At 47.0% G+C, this 24,979-nt stretch overlaps 1 protein-coding gene across 3 annotated transcripts in view; it reads left to right on the forward strand.

The window, feature by feature from the left end:
* The window catches only part of Sh (Potassium voltage-gated channel protein Shaker), a 535,670-nt gene that overhangs the window by 478,763 nt on the left and 31,928 nt on the right, over positions 1 to 24,979 (forward strand). For all 3 annotated transcript variants that reach the window (XM_075886345.1, XM_037420260.2, XM_075886344.1), the window contains exon 4: positions 12,034 to 12,503. In XM_075886345.1, coding sequence (XP_075742460.1) covers positions 12,034 to 12,450 — 417 coding nt within the window. In that variant the 3' untranslated portion in view covers positions 12,451 to 12,503. The remainder of the gene's footprint in view (positions 1 to 12,033; positions 12,504 to 24,979) is intronic.

Raw genomic sequence — 24,979 nt, forward strand, 5'->3', positions numbered from 1 at the left:
GGTTTTGCGAGATAGGGCTCTAAATATGAATGTTCTTCGAATAAGGCTTTATAAACTGTTGTGCAACTGTGGCTGATTCTTAGTTTACATTTTTAGCATGTGTACTTCACTTTTCATTGTGTGCTTTATTAAATGGAATGATGTACGGTGCCTTGTCAGGCATTAGATTGCCTTGTGGCCAACCCTGCCCCTTACATGAGTACACTTTTCATTGTAACTAATTCATTAAATAAACTGACCCCAGAGATGACGTAGACATCTGAAGCGTCGTCTCAACGCTGTAGCAATATCGCAAATCACTTTGCAGAAAATGATCAACAGTTGCACAGCGTTCATTCAATTGCTCGACATCGATTCATATAAAATTTTGATTATCGTTTTTCTTAAGTTTAGTAAAATCTAGGTTCTTTGCGATGATAAAGAAACCAACTCTCACCACTCAGCGCCCGAGACGCACCACCCAATGTGATATAGCAAAGAGGAGATGAAACGTGCTGCCGCTATTCCAATAGCAGCGATTGACTTGCTGGTCGCTTGAAGATGAAGCAGAAACGCTGGAGAAGTTTTATAGGCTGAGAAAAACGTGTATTTACAGATTGTACAAAAAATACGTAAGTACGTACATCAACGTTACACAAAAAGAAGAAAAAAAAACACTTTGGAAATGAACCGTCTTCCATAGGCCGACCCTACTGGATTCGGCGGAGCCGATGGTACTTCAAGCCCGTTTCAGAACGCTTGGCGGAACTTTGGGGCCTTTTCTTATCCCCTCGGTGCTCCACCCTTACACAGCTCTCGGCGAATCGTCACCTGCTTGTCCACTGATAGGAAACTGCATTTGGTCCATAAAAAACCCGCCACGAGGGCGCAACCTTCGTGCATGTGCGAGGGTCATACCCTCATACCAAATAATACAACAACCAAAATGTAAATAAAACAGAACTATGAAAAGACATAGAGGATTGGGCAAGCTCCACGGCGCAGATTTATCTAGACTAGGAGCTTTACGTACTGGGCTTTGGTGGCCATAGAACGGCTTTCCCGTAACACGTCAACTTCTTGACGACGGGGCAACAATCCGCCTGTCCCCTTCGCGCTGTAAGAGGAACCACTCGCTGACCGCCCTTGGTCCCACTTACGAGTCATTTTAGCGGGTGCAGTCGAAGACATGCCAATTCAACAATAGGCACCCCAGGCGCCGATCTGTCACGAGCCCGCCCGCTTCCGAGAGCTACCTCACTGGACCGTAACAAAAGGTTCACGGCAATCACTGCGGTTTCGCCATGCAAGCCACCGATTTTGCCGGCGCGCAAACAGTACACGGCCGTGCCTTAAAGTGCCAACTACTGGCACGCGTACGCACGCGCCTACGCGCGAAAAGCGTCAAGTCGCGCCTGTGGAGGAAAAGGGTGCGCAACCACTGGCACGCGTCAACTGCTTTGACGCCCACACGTCCAAAACCGATGCACAGTGTGGCTTGATCTTTTGGCTTAAAACTGTCCTAGTTCAGCACAGAACGGCGCGTTATGAACTGGAGCGGGTTCGTACGATGCCGAAGAAATGATAGCGCGTTAAAATATTGATGGTGCTTCACCCGCCACAGTTTGCCTATTTTAAAAGTAATTCACATCACAGAGACCAAAGTAACTACAGCGGTGTGCACCAGAAATCAGCAGCGGTGCGTGCGCCACTCCCGTGAACGAAAATTCACGTCCAATATACTGTACGTCTATCATAGGCGTGCGCAAGGTTTTTCTTAGGGGGGGGGGGGGGGTGAATGCTCGCTGCAGTACCCCCCTCCCTACTATGTTAATGTAGGGGCTGTCTTAGCGCCCCCCTCCTTAATATAATAGTCTATGCACCTGATATTGTTTCCCTCCTTTTCGGTGACTAAGGGGTGGTGGCCCCCTAATTATGTTTATAAATCAGGTTTATAAACAACCAAGGTGTATTAGTCACCTTGTTGCTATAGCTACACTACTAGATTCATTATTATTGTGAATATCCTGGTACATTCAGTACATTTACCCTTCATAATGCACAGCTCTCGTCAGCTTAATTATCACTCCCAAAACTTCATGGTGTGCTAGATTTAGGTCATAACACTCCAATACAGCCCAATGTAGAGGGCTTTCAGATGTCTGCGATAGAAATATCCTCTAATGCATCGACCACACCTGACTCTTAATGATGCAACAGATATTGGTCATAAGATAGAAACTATGTAGAATGCTTCTGGGCATTTTTTGTAGGTGAAATACGCTTTGACACAACTGTGTGCCTGACACTTCATGATGTGACAGATATTGGTTATGTAGTGAAGAGGAATGCCCACTACCGCAGTGACATCAACACGTTGGCGCAAGGCGCGAGCTAGGACTGCCTTGTTGCTGCTGCGACGACGCCCGTATATCCGGCCAGCTTTTGCTGCTTCTCTCCTGACGCTGCTACCGCTTTTCTCCTGGCATTTACATTATATTTCTGTGAAGGCTGCTGCGGTTTTCTCCGACCCTGGAATTGCGTAGCCGAAAGCTCCCGTCCGTCATGACTGACGACGCTGTCTTCACACACCCCCGCGATTCGAACCCAGGGGCTGTCCCGGTGCCCTGCTCCTGCGTAAACCCATCTTCAGCGGCACAGACGAGAAAGAGGCTGAGGACTGACTGGAATCCTATGAATGCGCCAGTGCTACCAACAAACGGGATCATGCCATGAAACTGGGTACCGTGATGTTTTATTTAACGGATGTTGCCAAGCTGTGGTACAGAAACCACAAGACAGACATTTCTACTTGGACTACCTTCAAGACCTGCATCACAGCTGTTTTTTGGCGCCCTGGTGTACGCAAACTTCACGCAGAACAACGCCTACGAAGGCGGTCCCAACAAACTGGTGGTGTGCTAGATTTACCAGCTACATTCACCAGCTACATCGAGGACATCCTCGACCTCTGCCGGCGTGTTGACCCGTAGATGCTGGAAGCTGACAAGGTACGACACATTAGCAAAGGCATTTCCGACGACGTCTTTGAAATGCTCCTCTCGAAAAATCCTGCCACTGTCTCGGAGCTCATCAAGCTGTGTCAGAGGTTTGACGAGCTATGACGACAGCGCCTCCTCACGCGACACCCTAACGTCCCGGATGACACCCTCTCAAGCTTGACAACCACCTCTGACCATCACTCGCTGCTATCACAAATCAAGGAGTTTGTTCGCGCTGAGGTCGCTCGTCAGCTGTCGCTGCTACCAACAGCCGGCCAACCACCATCACATCTGCCAGCAAACATTCGTGAGGTCATCCATGATCAAGTTTGCGCGGCTCTTCCACCTGCCCGGGACACTTCGCCGTGGCCGACCCCTGTGGCCTGTGCCGAGGTGAACGCACCTCTAAGGTATGCTGAGGTTAACGCAAGACCGCCTCTTCAGACGTTTAGGTCACTACCATAAGCCATGCCCACTACTCGGTTCGCTCGGCCAAGGTCCTTCCAAAGAAGTGTACAATGGCGTACACCCGACAATCGGCCGATATGCTTTGCCTGTGGATTGCCTGGCCACAAAGCACGATACTGCCGTCGTCGTGTCCCTGCTTATCACAAGAACTACCACCAGAGCTTCGAATCTATCCCTTATGTGCCACCGCGCCCTTCATTCGCAGACTCACAGCGTCCCGACCAAATGTCATTGTACGCCGACCACCACCCTCCTGTTAACTGTCACTCGCCATCACCTCGACACTGCTCGCCATCGCCGATGCGTCGTCATCCTTCATCGCCGGAGATGGAAAACAAATTACCGCAGCTCCAGGGGCAAGTACTATGACACCCGCGCAAAGACCAAGGCCTCTCCCTTCACCGACCAATGTTCTGGACGTATATGTGGATGTCGTCGCTGCACTCGTTCTTGTCGACACTGCATGGTGCCGCAGTGCCAGTGATTAGTGCCAGACTCTGCCGTTCGCTCAAAAAAGTTATGACGCCACTAGCAAACATATCGCTTCGTACAGCAAGTGCAGAGCACGTCACGCCAGCCGCTGCCTGTACTGCTCGCATTGCGATTGATCGCCTCAGCTATGTCATCGAATTACTAGTGTTGGATTCCTGCTCCCATGACCTCATTTTGGGCTGGGACTTTCTCTCCGCTAATAAGGCCGTCATAGACTGCTCGCGCGATGAGGTGGCATTTGAAGTGTTTAGCGACGCTCCGTTACATTACGCTGTTGAAACCGGGGAGAAACTATTTGTTGTGAAGACGTTACCATACCGCCGCACTCTTTTGCCCTTGCCTTGGTGTCTTGAAACGCGCTCGCCGATTCAAGTGCCCTTTTCACGCCATCTGCCGTTTTCGTTCGTCGCAAGTGTCCGCCGCTACCTCATGCCCTTTTGGAACTTCATGACGGTGTCAGCAGATTGCACGACTCAAATCTGCTGTCATGTCCTGTAATACTACTTCGGGGCGAGTGCGTCGGGCGTGTTTACTGTCTGGACCCTTCTACAATTATTGACATGCCGACTAGTTCTTTCGCCGAACAGGAAGTTACTGGATTGACCTGTGCCTCTTCGCCGCAGACTACTAGACCTGACATACTGAGCAGCTACATCGCCAACACACCAATCGTTTCGCAACGTGCTCAGCTTCTACGACTCCTGAACAAGCTCCGTTCTTCCTTGGAATGCCAGAATAGTCCGCTCGGCCGCACATCAGCTGTGTGTCACCGCATCGATACGGAAACCAATGCACCACTGCGTCAAAGACCCTATCGCGTGTCCACGACAGAGCACCAGGTTACCGGTGACCAAGTAGCTGACATGCTCAAGCGTGGCGTCATTCAGCCTCGGATAACCCCTGACCTTCTCCTGTCATTCTCGTTAAAAAAGCGGGTCAATTCACTTCCGTGTTGACTATTGTCGTCTTGACATTATAACTCGAAAGGACGTTTACTCCTTACTGAGAATCGACGACGCCCTTGACTGCCTCCAAGGTGTGCAGTTCTTCTCTTCTATTGACTTGCGGAGTGGCTACTGGTAAGACCCTAAGGCGCCTGAAAATCAGCCTAAAACGACCTTTGTTACACCAGACGGCCTTTACGAATTCCGCGTCATGCCTTTCGGTCTTTGCAACGCGCCCGCAACATTCTAGTGGATGATGGACAATCTTTTGCATGGCATGAAGTGGAAAACAAGCCTGTGCTACTTAGATCACGTGGTTATATTTTCGCCAGATTTCCAACGCATCTCCACATGCTAGATGAAATACTAGAGTGCCTAACTTACGCTGGCCTTCAGCTCAATCTGAAAAAATGCCGCTTTGGCGCAAGTCAGCTCACTATCCTCGGCCATGTTGTTTCTGAAGACGGCATTCTTCCTGACACCGCCAAGCTTCAGGCAGTTGCAGAGTTCCCTAAACCCTCATCTCTGAAGGATCTGCGCAGCTTGTTTGGCCTCTGCTCGTATTTCCGCCGCTTCACTCGGAATTCCCGATGATCACCGCGCCCTTGACTGAACTTTTACGGAATGACTCGAAAAGTTACGCTTGGTCACCCGCCTGAGATGATGCCTTCAAAAAATCGCGCTACCTGTTGATTTCACCGACAATCTTGCGTCACTTCAACTGGACAGCTTCGATTGAGGTACACACCGATGCAAGCGGTGTTGGACTCGGTGACGTGCTCACGCAGCGCAAATCGGGATTCCAGGAGTACGTAGTCGCTTACGCAAGCCGTACTCACACCAAAGTGTGGAAGAATTGTTCTGTGACAGAGAATGAGTGTGTGGCAATCATTTGGGCTCTAAGTAAATTTAGACAGTACCTGTATGGTAGTCCTTTTGACGTAGTCGCCGATCACAATACACTTTGTTTGTTATCCACGTTGAAGGACCCCTCCGGGCGTTTAGCTCGCTGGGCTTTGCGGCTGCAAGAGTTTGACATGCGTGTTGTCTACAGGTCCAGCCGACGCCACACTGATGCCAACGCCCTATCGCATTCACCTGTATCATCGGAAAGCTCGGCCTGTCTATCTGCCATGGACGAAGCGGTTGCGTTTCCAGCAAACTGCGACATGGCGTGTGAGCAATGTAAGGATGACTGGATCAACGCTCTTCGGCGGTTCCTTTCAGACCCGTCGACTTCTTCATCTTCTCGAACATTGCGCAGTCAAGCGGTTCACTTCGAGGTCCCCGATGACCTCCTTTAATGCAGAAATTACAGGTCTGACGGCCGAAAGTGGTTACTGGTCATATCTCGCCTTCTTCGTGCTGCATTATGTTCAGCTTTCCATGCTGACCCTCAGTGCGCACATGCGGCAATCTTCAAAACATACGCTCGGTTTTCCTCCTCGTTTTATCGTTGAAGCATATACACCTTTGTGCGCAAGTACATTCTGTCATGCCCGCAGTGCCAACGACGGAAAGCTCTGCCTCATCACACCTCTGGTCCGATGCAGCCAATTTCTTGCTCAGCCAGGCTTTTCAACCGCATTGGAATCGATCTCTACGGGCCTCTTTCATTCACGGCTTCCGGAAACCGTTGGATTGTTGTCGCTGTCGACTACTTGACGCGATAAGCAGAAACAGCCGCTTTGCCTGCTGCCACAGCACGCTACGTATCATCTTTTCTCCTGAGGAACTTCATTCTCCGTTACGGCGCACCGCGTGAACTTCTCAGTGACAGAGGACGTGTGTACCTCTCTGAAGTCGTCAACGCACTCCTTGCCGAATGCCGTATCCCTCACCGGAATACCACCGCCTACCATTCCCAAATGAATGGCTTGATGGAAAGATTCAACCGTACCCTTGGCGACATGATATCTAAGTACGATGTTTCAGACCACTCCGATTAGGACCTCATTCTGCCTTTTGTTACATACGCATACAATACTGCTCGATAGGCGACTGCGAGATTTTCCCCCCTTTTTCCTGTTATATGGCCGAAACCCTTCCACCACACTACATACTATTCTGCCCTACCATCCTGATTCCTCAGAGTCTACGCCCACATCTCAAGCTGTGCGCCACACCGAGGAATGCCATAAGCTCGCCCAGTCGTTCCTTTTGGGTTCCAGCTGTCCCTACAGGCATTTCTTCGAAATTTGTTTCAAAATACTAGGGACCCTACAGCGTTGTCTCGCAGACTTCACCTGTTAACTACATCATCGAACCCGTGACGCCATTCACAGACCAGTGCTTTCGGGGTCGTGAAACCGTTCACATAGAGCGGTTGAAATCACATTGCGATCCGCTCATACTCTGTTCTCCTTGAGTCGCCAGTATGGCTCTTTTTCCAATGGGGGACGATATGTAGTGAACAGGAACGCCCACTACCGCAGCGACATCGACACGCTGGCGCGAGGCACGAGCTAGGACTGCCTGGTTGCTGCTGCGACGACGCCCGTATTTCCGGCCAGCTCTTGCTGCTTCTCTCCTGATGCTGCTACCGCTTTTCGCCTAGCATTTACATTATAGTTATAATACTGTACTAACTGAATCCTGTATGAAAGACTTTTGGACGTTGTCTGTAGTCAAAATATTCTCTAAAGCGACAAACCGCACCTAATATTTCGTGATGTCACAGATATCATTCATAAGACTGCAACTGAACCCTGTATGGAAGGCTTTTGATGATGTGTGTATTAGAAATATCCTGTAATGCAACAAAGCACACCTGGCTCCTAATGATGAAACAGATATTGGTCGTAAGATAGGCACCAAGCACTGCGTAGAATGCTTTAGGGCATAATCTGTAGTCGAAATATGCTCTAACGCTACTAACTGTGCCTGACACTTCATCATGTGACAGATATTGCTCAAAAGATTGCAAGTGAATCCTGTATGAAAGACTTCTGGACGTTCTCTGTCATCAAAATATTTTCTAGAAACACAAATCACACCCAGCATTTTATGAAGGCTAGATATTGATCCTAAGATTGTAACTGAACACTGTATGGATGACTTTTGATTATGTGTGTTTTAGAAATATCTTTTATTGCAAAAAAGCACACCTGGCTCCTAGTGATGCAACAGATATTTGTCATAAGATAGGAACCAAGCACTGCGTAGAATGCTTTTGGGCATTGCGTGTAGTCGAAATAAGCTCCTACGCAACTAACTAACCCTGACACTTCACGATGTGAGAAATATTGCTCAAAAGACTGCAATTGAATCTTGTATGGAAGACTTCTGGACGTTGTCTGTAGTCAAAATATTTTCTAGAAACACAAATCGCATACAACACTTAATGAAGTGACAAATATTGGTCATAAGATTGCAACTGAACCCTGCGTGGAAGGCTTTTGAACGTTGTCTGCAGCCAAAATGTTCTCCCATGCAATAAACCACACCTGACACTTCATGATGCAACAGATATCAATCATAAGATTGGAACCGAGCACTGCGTGGAATGCTTTCGAATGGTGTATTTATTTATTTTCAAAAACGGCAGCCCAATGCATGGCTACTGCAGGAGTTATGTGTATATATATATATATATATATATATATATATATATATATATATATATATATATATATATATATATATATATATAGAAAACGAAAGCGTTGAAACAGTAGTATCATAATAAATGTGCTAACGTAAACAACTATCACTACCTCCTAGGAGGAGCCCAGTAAAAAATACGAGAGAATCAAAACAAGTGCAATAAAAAGTCAGACACACTGGTATAAGACACACTGGAACCGAGCCAAGTATATCATTCCAGTCTTTGATAACTTTTCAACGTGTTAGAGAGCCCTACAAATGGCTTCTAAGCTGGGTTGTGATTGCAAATCAGTGCTGTGTTGAAGGCTTCTGCACTTTGCTGGTATGTAAATATCCTTTAACATCTACAACATGCATCTGACACTTCTTGATGAGACAGATATCAGTTTTGAGGTTGCAACCAAGCGCTGCTTAGAAGGCTTTCACATGTCACCAATAGTCAAAATACCCTATAATGCAATAAAGCGTACCCAAAATTTTTGATGTGACAGATAGCGGTCTTAGGATTGCACCAGAGCATCGTAAAGAAGTTTTGGGAAGTTTTCTAACACAGCTAAACTTAATATCTTGATATTTTGATTATGCTTAAGGGCATGCATATATAGTCCAAGTTAATGCGTATACTAAAAAAAACTGAGCAGAAATGAAGCGGTCCCTGAAAAAACATTTAAAGATTCAATGTTGGAAACCATCTAATTATATATCCAGCTCATCACAGTCTGGAGGAACCGATAAATACATGCGCAGTTCTTAACGGTCTCATAAGTCACATGAGTCATTTTTTCCATTTATTCTAAACAAAATGTAGTACAGTACTAGTGCACCTTCATTCATTCTGTGCATACATGTGGTGACCTTCTCTTCTTACTCTGGTGTCATCGTACAGCTGATTTATAATCAGGTGCTTCTCACTTACAAGGTTTTCAGTCATCTGTCCAGCTGTAAACAAAACGCGTACTATAGTATAGTGAACTGTAAAATGATGGAGAAGCGCCATTGTATGCCTATATTTATGAATATCGAAATGAATTAGAAATTGAGAATGTGTGTGTCAAAATGCTTCCAAACAATGTATGTGAGTGTGTCAGAGAAGCACAACAAGCGAGAAGTGAAATAGCTGGCAATACCAGCAGCACTGAATTATACAACTTTTTTTTAGATCACCACAGCAATGCACGTTCGAGTTTCTATCTTGTAGATGAATGGAAATGAGGCCGCTTACAGCTGAATGTGTCAGCGTTGTTGGTAACCGACACGAAGTCACATCACACTGCTACCAACTAGCGCACGCTTTTTATTAGCTGGGCAACACACGAAAACTATTTGCACCGAAGCCAACAAATGTTTCAGCGTCGTACGATCCGCGAATACACTTATATAAGTACGTACGTTTTCACATCACCGAAATGTGCTGACTAGTACAAGGATCGCTTTCAGCAACGATGAACACCCATGTTGTAAGCAAACACAGTGCAGATGAAACCTCCGCATGCACTAGGCAATGTTTTGGGCATCGTATATAGTGTTTATGTTGCAACGGAAACTACTGTCGATTTTTTCAGCCGATGTTCTTCGCATGAGCTGGTTCATAACTCGACGGTAGGGGTCTACGCTGGATGCAGATGACACCGCTCTGAATTGCCTCCGCGGTAGACGAGGGCTCACGCTCAGATCTTCCGATCTCCGAAGCCTGTTTACACTCGTTTTTAGCACAGAAATTCACAGATCAAAGCACAGGAACACCGACATGCTCCAGTAGTCTGTACGTTGTTTTAGCTCGACCAACGATCGCGCTCAGGACCAGCGCAAGACCAGCCGGCCGAAATTCGCTTGATTTTTCAGCGTCGCTCGAACTCAGCACGAAACCGCATCACGCTGGTAGCACTCGCAGTCCTTCGTCGTGTCGTTGTCGGTCTAGATTCAGGAAGGTTTGGAATAATTTCCGTGCTTACTTCCAGCCCTCGGCCGTGCCTTCGAAGCGGCGGCCATCAGGCTCAGCATTCGGAGGCATCGTGGCCTGGGGTTGGTTGGCGCTGCTGTACGCGTGGTGTCGTGGAGTAAGCGTGGCAAAAATATCAAGCCCGGCTTGATCCCTCCCGCCTCCTTGTTTATGCCTATCCGACGCCGACAGGCACATTTGACACTTTTGACGCGTAGGCGCGAGCACACACGTGCACGTGGTTGGCACTTAAGCTGAACCGATGTGAGGAGTCGCAGCAGTGCGCCGGCTCTCGGAAGAGGTCCATTGCAGCGTCGGCTGCCAGTGCCGTGAGGCGATCAAGGGGCCGTCAAAATGACGTTTATAATTGCTGCTGCCCCCGTGGGGGTCGGCTTCTTTTTTGTGAGTTAGCAGGAACTCAAAACGCTTGGCCGTCTCTGGCGCTGCAGAACTACACGGGGTACCCTGCTGGCGTCGTACTGTCTGCGTTCGCGGCTAATCCGGTCGGGCAAGCTTCGACCGAGTGTAACTAAAGCAATGCTGTCTGCCAGCGGCTATATGCCTCCCCAAGCTTACAACACAAAGCAAATAAAAGCAAACTAAAATTGCCGCGCAACCAATTCTTACCGCAGTCCTACAGTCTTCATAAGCACCTGCCCTATCTAAGCAGAAGTTACAAAAAACTGATGTTTTGGTCGTACAGGTCACTATCAGTCCCTATAAGAAACAAATATGAAGCATTGTTTTCTAGACTGACCAACAATGCTAAAAATTTTACTCGTCTGCTGCACGTTTGGCTGTGTTATTCAACGATAGTCAACTAATTTCGAAAGTCGTTTTCGTAGAAAACAGAAAAATTATTAGCCATCCTATACTTTCTAACCTGTACCATACTATTTATCGCACTGCATGTTTCCTTAATCTCTTCAGTCCATGAAGCTTTCATATGACTTTAGCAGCCTCACGTCAATTAGGACTCGGCTAGAGTGCAGCAAATTTCTTGTAAAGTGCCACAAGAAAGTAGCGCTTCCTATTAACTCGCTGCATGAGCTAGTGCGTTCGGCTCTAATAAAACCAGGAAAAGTGCTTCGATAAGTATGTTTATTGCACATATTTTTGCTATCTTTATAGTGCTGAGAGAACACCCAGTAGTAGAATAAGCAGTGTACTCTCAGTACAATTCATTGTGAAGAAAAGCGGAACCAATGCTCAATGCAAGCGCTCCGCGACCTGCCCTCTATTTGCTGATAGCAAGGCAGCTAGCGTGGTTGGTAGCACGGAAACTTCTTAGAGGTTGCTAGCGTGATTGTTGTCATACTTGTTATCCAAGGCCTGGCTCTCTGTAAGTCTTGAAGGAGGAGAAGGAATGAAGGAGTAAAGATAGGGAAGTTAGCCAGCCTTACATCCCTTACAGCAACATTTCGCAAGCCTAATGTGCAGTGCGACATCATTATATCTCAACCTGGCCACGGAATATAGCAAAGGATGGTAAGTGAGGCATTCAGGGGCGCAATGTATGTAGCCGCTCAGTGTGCACGCAACAAGATTGTTGTCTCAAAAATGGTTGCCGTAGAGCCAACTGATTCTGTGGCGTCGTGCGCAGAGCATCCCAGACGCGTTCTGGTGGGCCGTGGTGACCATGACCACGGTCGGCTACGGCGACATGCGCCCCGTGGGCGTCTGGGGCAAGATCGTGGGCTCGCTGTGCGCCATCGCCGGTGTGCTAACCATCGCGCTGCCCGTGCCGGTGATCGTGTCCAACTTCAACTACTTCTACCACCGGGAGACCGACCAGGAGGAGATGCAGTCGCAGAGCTTCAATCACGTCACCAGCTGCCCCTACCTGCCCGGCACCGTGGTCGCGGCCAAGCTGAAAGGGGACACCGACTCACCGGACGATTCAGATGTCCTCGAGCTGGACGACGCCACTTCGCTAGCACTGTTCTCCTCGCCTGCCCCGAACACTCAGCAGGCAAACAGCACCAACAATCCCGCGGCCTCGCTCGAGACGGACGTCTGACAGCAGCAGAAGAAAGCCCCAGGTGCATCCTATCCACGGCACTCGCCGTTTAAGTGAGTCACTGGAGGCTGCGGCCATCTTTGCTAGTTGTTTTGTCATAGCGCAAAAACCTATATATTTGCTTGTAAGATTAGCATAATCCAATCATTATTATCATTATCCCACCATCATCTTATCATCCCATTTCTTGTCACTCAACACGGACACCTAATCGCCACCGTTATCAGGCGCCCTCTTTGCCAAGCTAGATACTAAGCTGCGGAGTGCCAAGTCGGGTTCACTGCTTGAATTTCATTTTGTAGTGATCGTAACAGTTTTAAAACAAAAACATAAGGAAAGGCAGCATATACACATACTCGTAACTACTCTTTTATGTAGTGAAAGATGAGACATTTAGTATAGAATGACGATACAAATAAAACAAGAACTCATCAGCCTACGATGGTGACATGTACGCTTCAATCGTAATCCTGCGTGTATATATTGCGCCTACGCTAGTGATGCTGACTGTAAGTTGCATAGAAGTGTGGCAGCTTGGGCTAGTTGGTATGGCATGATGATAGTTATAGCGCGAGAACAAAACGACGACACAGAGACAAGAAGGACACGAAAGACACGAGCGCTCGTGTCTTTCGTGTCCTTCTTGTCTCTGTGTCGTCGTTTTGTTCTCGCGCTATAACTATCATCATGTAAGTTGCAGTCAGGTGAGCGACGAACGCTTATCGGTGGAAAACACGGATATAGCATGAGGGCAGGATCCAAACAGCGGAGCGTTCTTGGTGCAATGCCACGATCGAATGAAGAAGCTCTGTGATTTTTCACCTGAGCGCCTTGCGAAGGTTTCTGCGAGGATTTTTTTTCAACAAGTGGAAATTTTAACTAACGCCAGGAAGTGCAGCGCTCAAAGAAGACGAAATGATACCGATGGTGTCCGCAACAATGATTCAAATGATGCTGAAGTATCCTGGCCTCATGTACAAGGAACGCTCTCGGAAGGCACTTCTTATAGAAGTGACGCCCATTCCGCATTGTCGCCGTTCGTACATGTGATAGGGAGGTTTGGAATAGCAAACCGCAAGCCCTTGCGGTGCGGTCACTGCTACTGCGCATGCGTCGTAAGGCGAGCCACCGTTTGCGCTTGCGGCCCGCCCCCAGAAATTCTGAAGTAGCCTGGGGCGATCACGGCCCACGAGGCCTGTAAAGTGCTGTGTGTAGCTTCCGTGCATTTGGGTTGGCGGTCGGGGCGAAAGTCCCTACACTTTTCCCTAGGGGTAGCAAACGCTTCTAAACTCACATGGCGCCTGATATGCGCGCAACGCCCGCAGCGCCTGCAAACATTATTCTAAAACTTCTTAATAACGGACGCAGGCTCTGCGGACGTTGCTTTAGTTTAGAATAGGGTTTGCTCTCCCTAGAGAAAAGGGTAGGGATTTTCACCCCCACCACAAACCCTCATGCACGGAAGCTACACACAGCTTTTTGTGGGCCTCGCGGGCCGCGATTGCCACACGTTATTTCAGAATTCCTGTGGGCGGGCCACAAGCGCAAACCGCGGCTCGCGTTACGACGCATCAACAGTGGCAGTGACAGCACCTCAAGGGCTCGCGGTAAGCTGTTCTAAAACTCCCTATTCCAATCCTCCCTAATGTCTCGTACTCGTCGTTACCGGTGTCCCTCCGGCCCCTTGGAACAGCGGCAGCTACGGCGTCTCCCGCTCACGCCGAAGGATGAATTATCTTTGTAAGCACACGGCCGGGCTAGAAGAGGAGCGGCTCGCGCGCGCTCTGCGCGCGTGCAGTCGCTTCTCTAGCCCGGCCGTGGTAAGCGCTAAAGCGCGGATGACGTCTTCACGACGCGCAAAGCGCGAGAATACTAATATGTGTGAAACTGGGCAGCATAATATTGCGTCGCACTGCGTTTTCTGGTGAAAACAAAAGAGAAAAATCACAGCATATCTACGCACTCAATGATGATGACTGGAGCGAAGCGTCCGTCAGGCCGTCCGCCCGTGCGTCCGTCCATGCGTGCGTCCATCAATCTGTGCGTTCGCCTGCTTCTCTGTCTGTCCATCCATGCGGCCGTTCGTACATCTAGTGAACGCTCCAAGTACCGCCATCTCGCATCTTTTTATCACATAGACCATATCACTGTTTACAAACACAGGAGGTGGACGCCTTCCGCTCCTACGTGCTGACGTAGCCTAGCAGCATTCGCGAGGAACAGAAGCCTCAACGAGTAGCCAGCTCAAATTGAAGAGTTTCCTTCTTGTGTGTGGTCAAATATTTCAAACTCACTTTGTTGTTCGCTAGACACATCACTATAGTAGTCCTTAAGTTTGAGTGCCTCCCTTTTACCTAAAAGCGGAAAAAGAGCCTTTCCTTACTCTAGCGCAACTTAAAACACAAGATTTCTGTTTCGGTGTAAGAGAACAATAAATAAAAAGACCGGAAGTTTCTTGGGTAGCAACATGTGCTGCTATTACTATGTTGAAACCAATCGAAAAGGCGAATATATTCTTTATCAACAACTACCGCCATCCAGTGGGCATTCCAAGAGCTAAACGAGAGGTAGCTACCAACTACTACTACTACTACTACTACTACTACTACTACTACTACTACTACTACTACTACTACTACTACTACTACTACTACTACTAAACACATAGCAGACGCACGACCCCCGGCATAAGAAGCTTCGACCCTGAAATGAAAGCACCCCCTAGCGTAAGTATAACATTTTCTTTTGCTTATTCATCATAAAACTACACGGACGCCATTTGTTTTGTGACATCTGCATTAGTTCATTTCAGCAACAACTATCACCTAGCCGTGAATCCTAAAACGAGGTGGCTACGTACTACGCACATTGGGGACGACCGACCCACGCATTAGAGAGGCCCTGCGAAACTTTTTGTACAACCTTATTTAGCCCCGGAGCGCGTGCACCGATGATTACCAAGATGAACGCAACAAGAATTATACAAATGAGTGCATGGAAAGGGAAGCCTAAAAAAAGTGCCGCCATATCCACGAAGTGAATGATCATAAGTGGGCGAAGCTTCAGAGGTAAACCTGGTAAACCATGAATCCTCCGTACATTTTGCCAACTCGATTTTATTACAACGCTCCCCCTAGCGTGCGTCACCACACTAAATCGAACGATTGCCTTCTACTTATGACATGCGCCATATCTGACATATATGTTATAAATTTCTATTTTATAACATCTTGCATCGTTCATCATTAACTACAAGTACCATCGTCTAGTTTATTATATCTTGCGTATTTGCATAATCAGTAAAGTAACCGTATATGCTACCTTTAGGTAGCAGAGTTGCGTCAAGGTACGCCATCTTGGGTTCAAATGTCTTGCGGAAAAGCCACTCACCACACACGTAGGAGCAGCGCTCGCACTTATAGCGTTGCTTTATTTATTTCTTGCTTTAATTTCTTTCTATATTTTATTAGGGTACGAGACAAACTCAGTTGCTCTGGAAGCCTTGATTTTATGTTAGGTTTTGGTAAGTAATAATGAGAAACCTTCTTCAGCACATTAAACCAGTGGTACATATGTATACTTATTGTGGGCAACGCATTAGCTTCGGCTTCTTTTGCACTGTTTTTCCCATTTACGTACAATAAATTACGCTTCACTCATGATCGCTATTGAGCCAGGCATAGAATATTTTCATCGCGTTGGGCTCATTCGTGAACTGTGTGAGTTAACCAGCTAAAGCTTTTTTAGTCTTCAACTGAATCAAGCTGGATAGTGATCGAGAGTGGCCGTGCAACGCCCTCGTTAAGCTCGCATCTCGTTTTACGATCCTACTACAATTGCGGTTCACGAGAATTGATGTGAGTCGTCGTTCAACAACCCAGTCGTGTCTAACATTACTTTCGCTTTAGGTTTCAAAGCTGTATTGAATTAACGCACTAACCGCAACACCTTGCCAATTGAAATAGTTCTATTTCAAATTATTCCTTTATTTTTAGCGTTTTAATTGCCATACTATATAATTTGGACGTATGCAGCTGACACACGGTGCCAAACTCTGCATTTATAGCGTATTCACTACTGCATCTGTGGTTAATACAAATACAGCAAGTTTTGCAGTGCCGTATATGGACATATTAAAACAAAAGCCAGGCATATGAACGTCAGAAGGCAAGAGGAAAGCGGCCCTTGCCCCCCTCAAGCCACAACAGCACTTGCCCTCACCCAAGCTAGACCAGTGTGCTCGCTCTCCCTAAGCACCAATGCAATAGTGGTTTCCACCCCAAAGAGAAAATCCTGCCGACGACAATGGCCAAGCGTTTCTTCCTTCCGACTGAACACTAATCTTTCTATAGCAACACCCGCTGCTGCCGCGTCTAATTGCATGGACTCTACGTAGTAAGATTCAACACAGAATGCATTCGCTGCCGCATTCATCGTGGCCAACAGGCAGCATGGCCACATTACCAAAGAAGCGCGGCGAGAATGACAACAGCCGTTGCCAGCCCCACTTGATCTGCCCGGAATTTGCGCAGCGTTGGCTTCTCCGAAGTCCAAATGAACCACTTATGACCACTTGATGGCGCTCGGTGAATAAGGACGAATAGAAGTTCTGTTCGGACTGGCACGGTGCATGGACGTGTATTTTGAGCGCTTCCGATCGACTGCGCAGATAAGTAGTTTGGCATGTTTTGAGCTTACGTTTATAATTAATAAGGCAGCAGTTAAAACCTTTGTAGCACTTATTATATTTTACGGCTTTTTCAGGGTTAGTCACCAGGTATTTACTAAATTGTGCGTGTGTGAGTGTTTGTTTTTTTGTGCTTTTTGCGACCCCGTAGGTAAGGCGCACGTACATTGAACAGGCAAATTTTTGTAGTAGAGCTGAGACTTTCTCTTTTTCATAGGGCAGGGATTGTGTGGTGTAATTATCAAGTTGAACAAGTCATAAGGATAATTGGTGTCAGAAGTACATGGGTAAAATAGCAGTAAAGCGTTCAGGATGCGGGTGGGGTTTGAAAATGGACCCAAGAGCAGAAGCGAATAGAGAGGAGGCTGACGCAAAGTGTAGGCAATGTGAGGTCGAGAAAAAAATGGAGAAAAAAAAAGGTTGCCGATAGTGAACTGCTGATGAGAATCACCGAGCTGGAACCTGCGTTCGTGACAGAGCAAGAAAAAACTAGGGCAATGGAAGAAAGGCTGAATTCCGCCGAGGAAGCACTAGCCAAGGTGAACAAAGGAGCAGCCGACGGAAATAACAGTAGGCAACCGGCAACCAGAACGGCAGAGAAGAAAGAGCAAGCAAGTTTTGATAAAACAGGTTCAGCCGGTTCAATTATCGCTAGGCCCAGCTTCAGCGAAGTAGTGGTGGGGTTGGAAGGGGACAAAGCAGCCGGCGTCACAGGTGCAAGTAACCCCAAGGCGCAGGACACTCCAGCTGAAAAGTCACAGTATGTGATAATCTCCGGGGACCCGAATTCAAATCGATGTGCAGAAGCAATCAAAAAGGGGGTAAGAGGTGACAAGAGGGTTGCAGTAGGGACGTTCCCAGGACCCAAGCTGGAAGCAGTCATGAGGGAGGCGAGCGCAAATCTCAAAACTACAGCTGATGGAAAAAAACGTGTGATGATTTCAGGAGGTTTGAACGAAGTCCTAAATGAAGATATGGCAGGACTAGCGACCCCACTGGCGAAAAGGGTCGATGACATGCGCGCCACTTCTCCTCAGGTACAGGAAGTTATATGCACGATACCGGAGGAACGGGTCATGACGGCAACCTGCGAAGAGCGGTTGTCAACTCAAACCAAGATATATGGCGAATGAGTCGAGAGAAAGGCTTTGAGGTTGTAGAAATAAACAGAGAGGTGCATAGGTGGGGTGGTTTTCAATGAGACAGAATTAACTTCGATGGGCGGCTAGGTAATGAGGTGAGTTGGCGACTTGCAGGACGCGCAGTAGCTTTTTTGGGAGGCACGCGGGCCCTTCGAGGTGCAGGTTAGCTTGTAACGAGAAAAACAACCAGGGAGACTCTTTGACAGGTGGTATGGACAGATACAATTTCGAAGTGGCACCAGTATCTAATAATATAGGTAGAGTCCAGGGCAGAAATAGACATACCCATGAGGGCCCAGACATTTCAGACATAGGGTATATTAACATGCAGGGTGGAGATAACAGGCTCAAGTGGGAAGAGATAGAAAAATAGGTAAGGGAGGAGAAGCCGCTAGTATACGGTTTTGTAGAAACACATCTTAGGGATATGAACCAACCTCCTAACAGTTCGGACTATGCATGGGATTATTGTAATGGTACAGAATGCAGCAGAAAGGGGGGCGGTGTTGTGGCATTGAATCATAAGAGTACAGACTGGCAAAAGGTCAAGTGGAAGTGCAAAGAATATTTACGGCTAAAAGGGAAAGTGGCGGGGCAAATGACAATCCTTTGTTTGGTGTACTTGTAGACAAGAGCAAAAGCCAGAGAGGAAAACCAGGCAATAGTAGGGTGTATATCAAAGGACATATAGGAATTAGGAGGAGAGTGCGAGACAATTAAACTGGGAGATATGAATGCGCACATAGAAGATATAGAGGTGTATACTGACCCAACAGGCCAAATGATCATGGATGGGTGTGAAAGGCATGATTTTATCATTTGCAACAGTACCGAGAAGTGTGAAGGGCAAATAACAAGGGAGGTAGAAAGGCTTCAGGCGACGATAGATTACGCACTGATGACACACAGGATGTATGATAAGCTCAGGGTAATGCACATAGACGAACGTGGCTCCAGAAGTATGGGTAGTGATCATAAACGTATCAAGCTAAGTCGTGGAAAAGCAGTGAAAGTGGGAAGTAGACAAGGTGAGACTACAGGAAAACTTTTATTCAGAAAGGCAAATAACTATAGCTACTAAACGATATGAGAATGTAATCATTGAGAATAATAAAACAGTGTGGAGATACACGAATATAATTAGACGTTTTGAGCTAAAGCTTGCTAAGGCACGTGACAAGTCATCCCAGAAAAGAAGATACAAACCCAAGAGTTGGTGGGATGAGGAAGTTAAGAGAGCCTTCGAAAAACGTCAGGAAGCCTCTAAAGAACACAGACATGCTAAGCGGCGGAGTGAACCGACAGATGATGTTGAAAGAAAATGGGAAACTTTTCTAAGCTGTAGAAGGGATGCATCTCTTCTGATCAATGAAAATATTAGAAGAAAGGGAACTCAGTGGCTGGCAGAAGTACATAAAAAAGATAGAAAGGCAGCTGCGAAATTTTGGAACCATCTAAACTCCCTAAAAAATGAGACGAGCCTAGAGCATTATCACTACAGCTCAATGTGCTAGGCTAGAAGGGGACGAAGCTATTGAATATATAAGAACTAAGGTGACAGAAAATTCTCAACATAGGAGTGCGTTATGCACCACAATAGACAAGGATGAATCAAGTGGCACAATGGCTCCATTTTCACAACCAGAGTGGAAAAGGGCTAAGAAAAGGGTTCCTAGTAGTACATCAACAGGCCCAGATGGCATCTCAATTATACTTATAAAGACATTAGGTCCGAATTCTAAGCAGGCTTTGAGAGAGGCAGGGAACAAAATAATAATCGATGGTGAAGTCCCCAATGGATGGAAACTTAGCAGGATGAGTCTGATCTATAAAGGAAAGGGAGACAAAGCTGACATGAATAACTACCGTCCTATAACAGCGACATCAGTGGTCTAGGCTGGCGATGCAGATTATAAAGGAAAGATTGCAGGCATGTATAGAGGATGAGGGGGTGCTCGGGGAACTGCAGAATGGGTTTCGGAGAGACGGGAGGTTGGAAGACAATCTGTTCTTACTGACACCGTGAATTCGATATAGCAGAAAAGGAACGCGGGCCCCTGTGGCTAGCATTTTTGTATATCAAGGTAGCGTACGATAACATAATTCAAGAGGACCCTTGAGGAATACCGGACATACTACGTGTCGAAGATGGAGTCACTAATTATTTAAAGGATATCTATAATGGTAACAAGGCAGTTATAAAATGGGAAAAACAGGTATCCAAGTCCACAGAGGTGAAACGGGGGCTTAGGCAGGGGTGACATCTTTCACCCTTATTATTCATGATGTACCTACCAGGATTAAAGGCCAAGTTAGAAGGAAGAAGGCTGGGCTTCAACCTCTCTTTCGTCAAACAAGGAAACCTCATTTAACAGGCACTACCAGCATTGATGTACGCAGATGATAAAGTGCTAATGGCCGACAACAATAAAGATTTGCAGAGATTGATGGACATCTGCGTTAATGAGAGATATATGTTAGATTTCAGACTCGGTAAGGAAAAATCAGCAGTCATGATTTTAATGATAATGAAGGTAGTGAGCTTAGAATACAAGAGGTCATGCTAGAGATAACAGATAAATACAAATATCTGTTCTAACTGGGCGTGGGTGGAGCGTGTGACCATTCCAGAAAACAACCATCATTGTAAACGGATATATGTGCCACTGAATTCGGGGTAGTCCCACTACTCAACGCCATGGCGTGGCCTGTAAAACTATCTGGCCGTATGGATAAGCAATGGGGCCGAGTACCTAAGGGAACACGACACATACGTGACGACTAAAAGTAACAAGAGTGAAGCGGTATTGAAAAACAGGGCACTGTGAAATTTCAATAGGTACGATGTTGTGAGACGAATATGGAAAAGGGTCATGGTTCCTGGTCTGACGTTCGGCAATGCAGTCTTGTGCATTAGATCAGAAGTTCAAGCAAGATTAGAAATTAAGCAACGTGGAATAAGTAGGCTTGCCTTAGGAGCTCACGGGAATACACCAAATCAGGGAGTACAAGGTGATATGGGATGGACATCATTTGAGGGCAGGGAAGCTAGAAGCAAGATAAAATTTGAGAAGCGATTGAGAGGAATGAGGGAGGAGCTTTGGGCTAGGAAGGTTTTCAGATACTTGTACATGAATATTATCAATACAAAATGGAGGAAGCGAACCACAAATTGACCGGTACATACCTAGAAAACAGCAGGGGCCAAACCAAAAAGAATTATCGGTTAAGAAGAAGGTGAAGGAAGCTGAGACCAATATGTGGATAATTAGCATGATTAAGAAGTCCGCACTAAAGATCTATCGAACTTTAAAGCAGGAAGTCGCCAAGGAAAGGATCTCTGACAATACTCGGGGTAGTTCTTTACTGTTGGAGGCCACGACGGGAGTATTGCAAACCAAGACATAACGAGCCAATTACGAAGGGGTAGACATAGTATGCAGTGCATGTGGAGAGGAAGAGGAAACTGCTGAACACTTGATAATGTTTTGTAAAGGGCTTCACCCTATAGTTAAGGATGATTGCGCAGAGTTTCTCAAAGCACTTGTGTTTAGGGACAGGGAGGGCGAAATATACCTTAAGCGCGTAGCAATAACTAGAAGCAGGTTATCTGATTGATGGCTAAAGTCATGGCATAAATGAAAATTAAAAATTTCAATGCAAAGTACGAGTCCTCAACCTCACTATTTAAAAAAAAGGTAAAGCTATTTTTGGTTCACTGAGTATTACGGCTTGGTGGCGTTAGCCACTGCCTGATCTAAACGGTACAGCCATATAAATCCATCCAATCCATCCATGCTGAACTCCTGTTGGCGCAGCGAGCGGCGCCCGGAAAAGAGTGGCGCATCTCTGCTACCTAAAGGTAGCATATACAGTAACTCCAATTATCAGCTACAAGTACCACCATCTATTGAACATGGTTAGAACTAAACGAGAGGCGGCTACATACAGGGGACGGTATCGCCATCTAGTGAACACTGCAAGAACTAAACGAGAAGTACCTACATACAGGGGTCGCACAGCCCACGCCTTAAGGAGCTTCACCCCTAAAGAGACCTCAAAATTCAAATCTCTAGCAGACGACAACGAGAAACGCTCTCTTTCGCATTTCACTTACCTACTGATGTCAAATACCGCTTCGAATCACAGCGTGCGCCTCATAAAGACATACCAGAAATATCACATCATGTGGCCTTCACACAATCCCTCACTAGCACTCTTTTTGACGGCGTAATTAGCGTAGTTACTACGAACCACGTGCGTCGGTTAGCAGATGCTGTCACGGTCACACTGAGTAAAATACACACATACGCTTTGGGTGGGGTCACTTATCCGTTTGCTTGAGATACGCGTTCTACGGCAACGCCGGTGCCCCTCCTTCCCCCCCCAATCTGTCGCATTTTTGACACGCTAAAAACGCGACATGTGTTTCTGCGTTTAGTTGGTGGTGTCCCACAGCCTCGTTCGCAAGCTAATTGTTGCGCCCGTTGTTCCGTCCGTCCATGCGTCCGTCTGTGAGACCGTCCATGCGTCCATCCGCCCGTCCGTGCGTGCGTCTTTTCGTGCGTTCGTCCCTGCGTTCGTCCATGCATCCGCCCTTGCGTCCGTTCATGCATCCATCCATGCATCTGTCTGTGTCTCCGTTCGTCCATCTATTCAACACTGCAAGTACCACCATCTCGCATCTTTTCATCATATATTCCCCATATAGAAGCACCGCCATCCAGCGACCATTTCAAGGACTAAATGAGAGGTGGCAAACGCACACTTTCTTACGGCTTGCGCTTTAGGTCTACTTCCCACGTTTAACCACCTCGAGTTCATGGTATATACTAGTTCACTGTATTCATGGCACTGCAGCCCAACACTCGCTAAACCTTTCTAAAACCAAGGAGGTTACGCTCAGCGAGTATAACGTAGCAACCTTTTCCTGTCAGATGGTGCTCGATGTACATGCCAATGGCTGCTAATGGGAATTGCAGCGTGCGCGTTAACTAAAAGCCGAATGCTCCTGTCTCTCATTCCCCATTAGCAGCCATTGGCATGTACATTGAGCACTATTTTTATTGTTCAACAACGCACAGAAGAAATATCTCACCGGCACCACCTTGGAGGTCAAAATGTTATACTTGTTACATTCTACAAAGGCTACGGGGGACGAACGGGTGCCGCTATACACCTTTTCACAGGAAGGAAAAAAACACTGCCATGATGGGCAGTGCGTGGGAGTACAAAGGCTAAGGGCGCAACGTTGCCAGTGCATTTTCGATTGGACGCGCCAATTTGCACAGCGCAAGAAGGGCTACGGCGGCGCCCAGGGAGGCCTTTATGAAAAGGTGAATAAGAAGCTTCGCCCCTAAAATAGAGGCTCGAAGAGTATCGCAGGGCCCCTTTGAGAGGCCCCTAAAACGCGCATGCATTCCGTTTCCTTGCCATTCTACTAGAGGCGTAGAAAAATCACAGCCTATCCACGGAATAAATGATTATGAGTGGGGCGAAGCGTCAGCTAATGCGTCCGTACGTGCCTCCGTCCGCGCGTCAGTCCATCCGTTCAGGCTTCCGTCTGTGCGTGCGTCTCTTCGCCCATTTGTCTGTCGGTTCAGCCGTCCGTCCATCCATCCATCTAGTGAGCACTTCAAGAACTTCCATCTCGCTTCTTTTTGTGATATAGTCCTCATATTCAAGTACCGCCATCTAGCGGACAATCGAAGAACTAAACGAGAATATGTACTACATTTCTGTTGTCAGCGCTTTGTTAACACCAACAGCGTGATAACGACGCCATGCTACGTTTTTCGTTACACGTGGACGCGTTCCCGACGGTGGGTATGTGCCACTGGTATGCGGGTATGTGACACAGGTTGCTCACTACGACAAAAGGGCACACACAACCCAAGCCGTAAGGAGCTTTGTTTCCAAAAATCACAGCTTATCTACGGTGTTAATGATCATGAGTGGGGCGAAGCCTCCTTTCATCTATCCGTTCATTCGTGCCCCTGTCTCTCCGTCCATCCATCTATGCACACTCCAAGTACCACCATCTCGTATTTTTCGTCATAAATTCAACAAATACAAGTAGTGCCATGCAGCGTCCAATAAAATGACTAAACGAGAGGTGGCAACTACGACTACGCTCATGGCATAAGGAGCTTCGCCCCTGAAAAAAGGTGTAGCCAGTCGAATGGTCTCAGGCTTTGGCCGAACGCAGTTTGAAATTTGCAGTGTTCTTAAAATTTTAACGCGAAAATGTTTTATGGCGGGGTCCCCTACAATTTTAGTGATGTACTCCCGCCACAAAAATTACGTCTAAAAATAACATGGATCAGAAGAAAAAAATATGGACCATCTTCCCGAAGGGACTCTTGATGGGCTGCGAAGCAGCAGTGGTGCGCACTACGTTGACCTAGTTGTAACGGGCGTCGACTAGGTGGTTGAAAGAATGGATTGAAGCGAAACCTGGTGACTCATTATCTACTATGCATGTTCTTTCTTTTCCAAAACAAATTTCAATAGAGAGTTCAGCCCACTGTCCCTTCTCTGCCCTCTAACCCGTTGCGCTGTAAAATATTCCACGATGAACATTCAACAACTCGCCCTACTCGCAATTTTTCAAAACTCGGTGTAACGTACGTTTACTAGAGTAAACCTTTGTTTGAAACACAAAAACATGGGACGCGTGTTGCGTTTCGTCCAAGTTTTA

The sequence above is a fragment of the Rhipicephalus microplus genome, chromosome 2, assembly GCF_043290135.1.
Source record: "Rhipicephalus microplus isolate Deutch F79 chromosome 2, USDA_Rmic, whole genome shotgun sequence".
Classification (NCBI taxonomy): domain Eukaryota; kingdom Metazoa; phylum Arthropoda; class Arachnida; order Ixodida; family Ixodidae; genus Rhipicephalus; species Rhipicephalus microplus.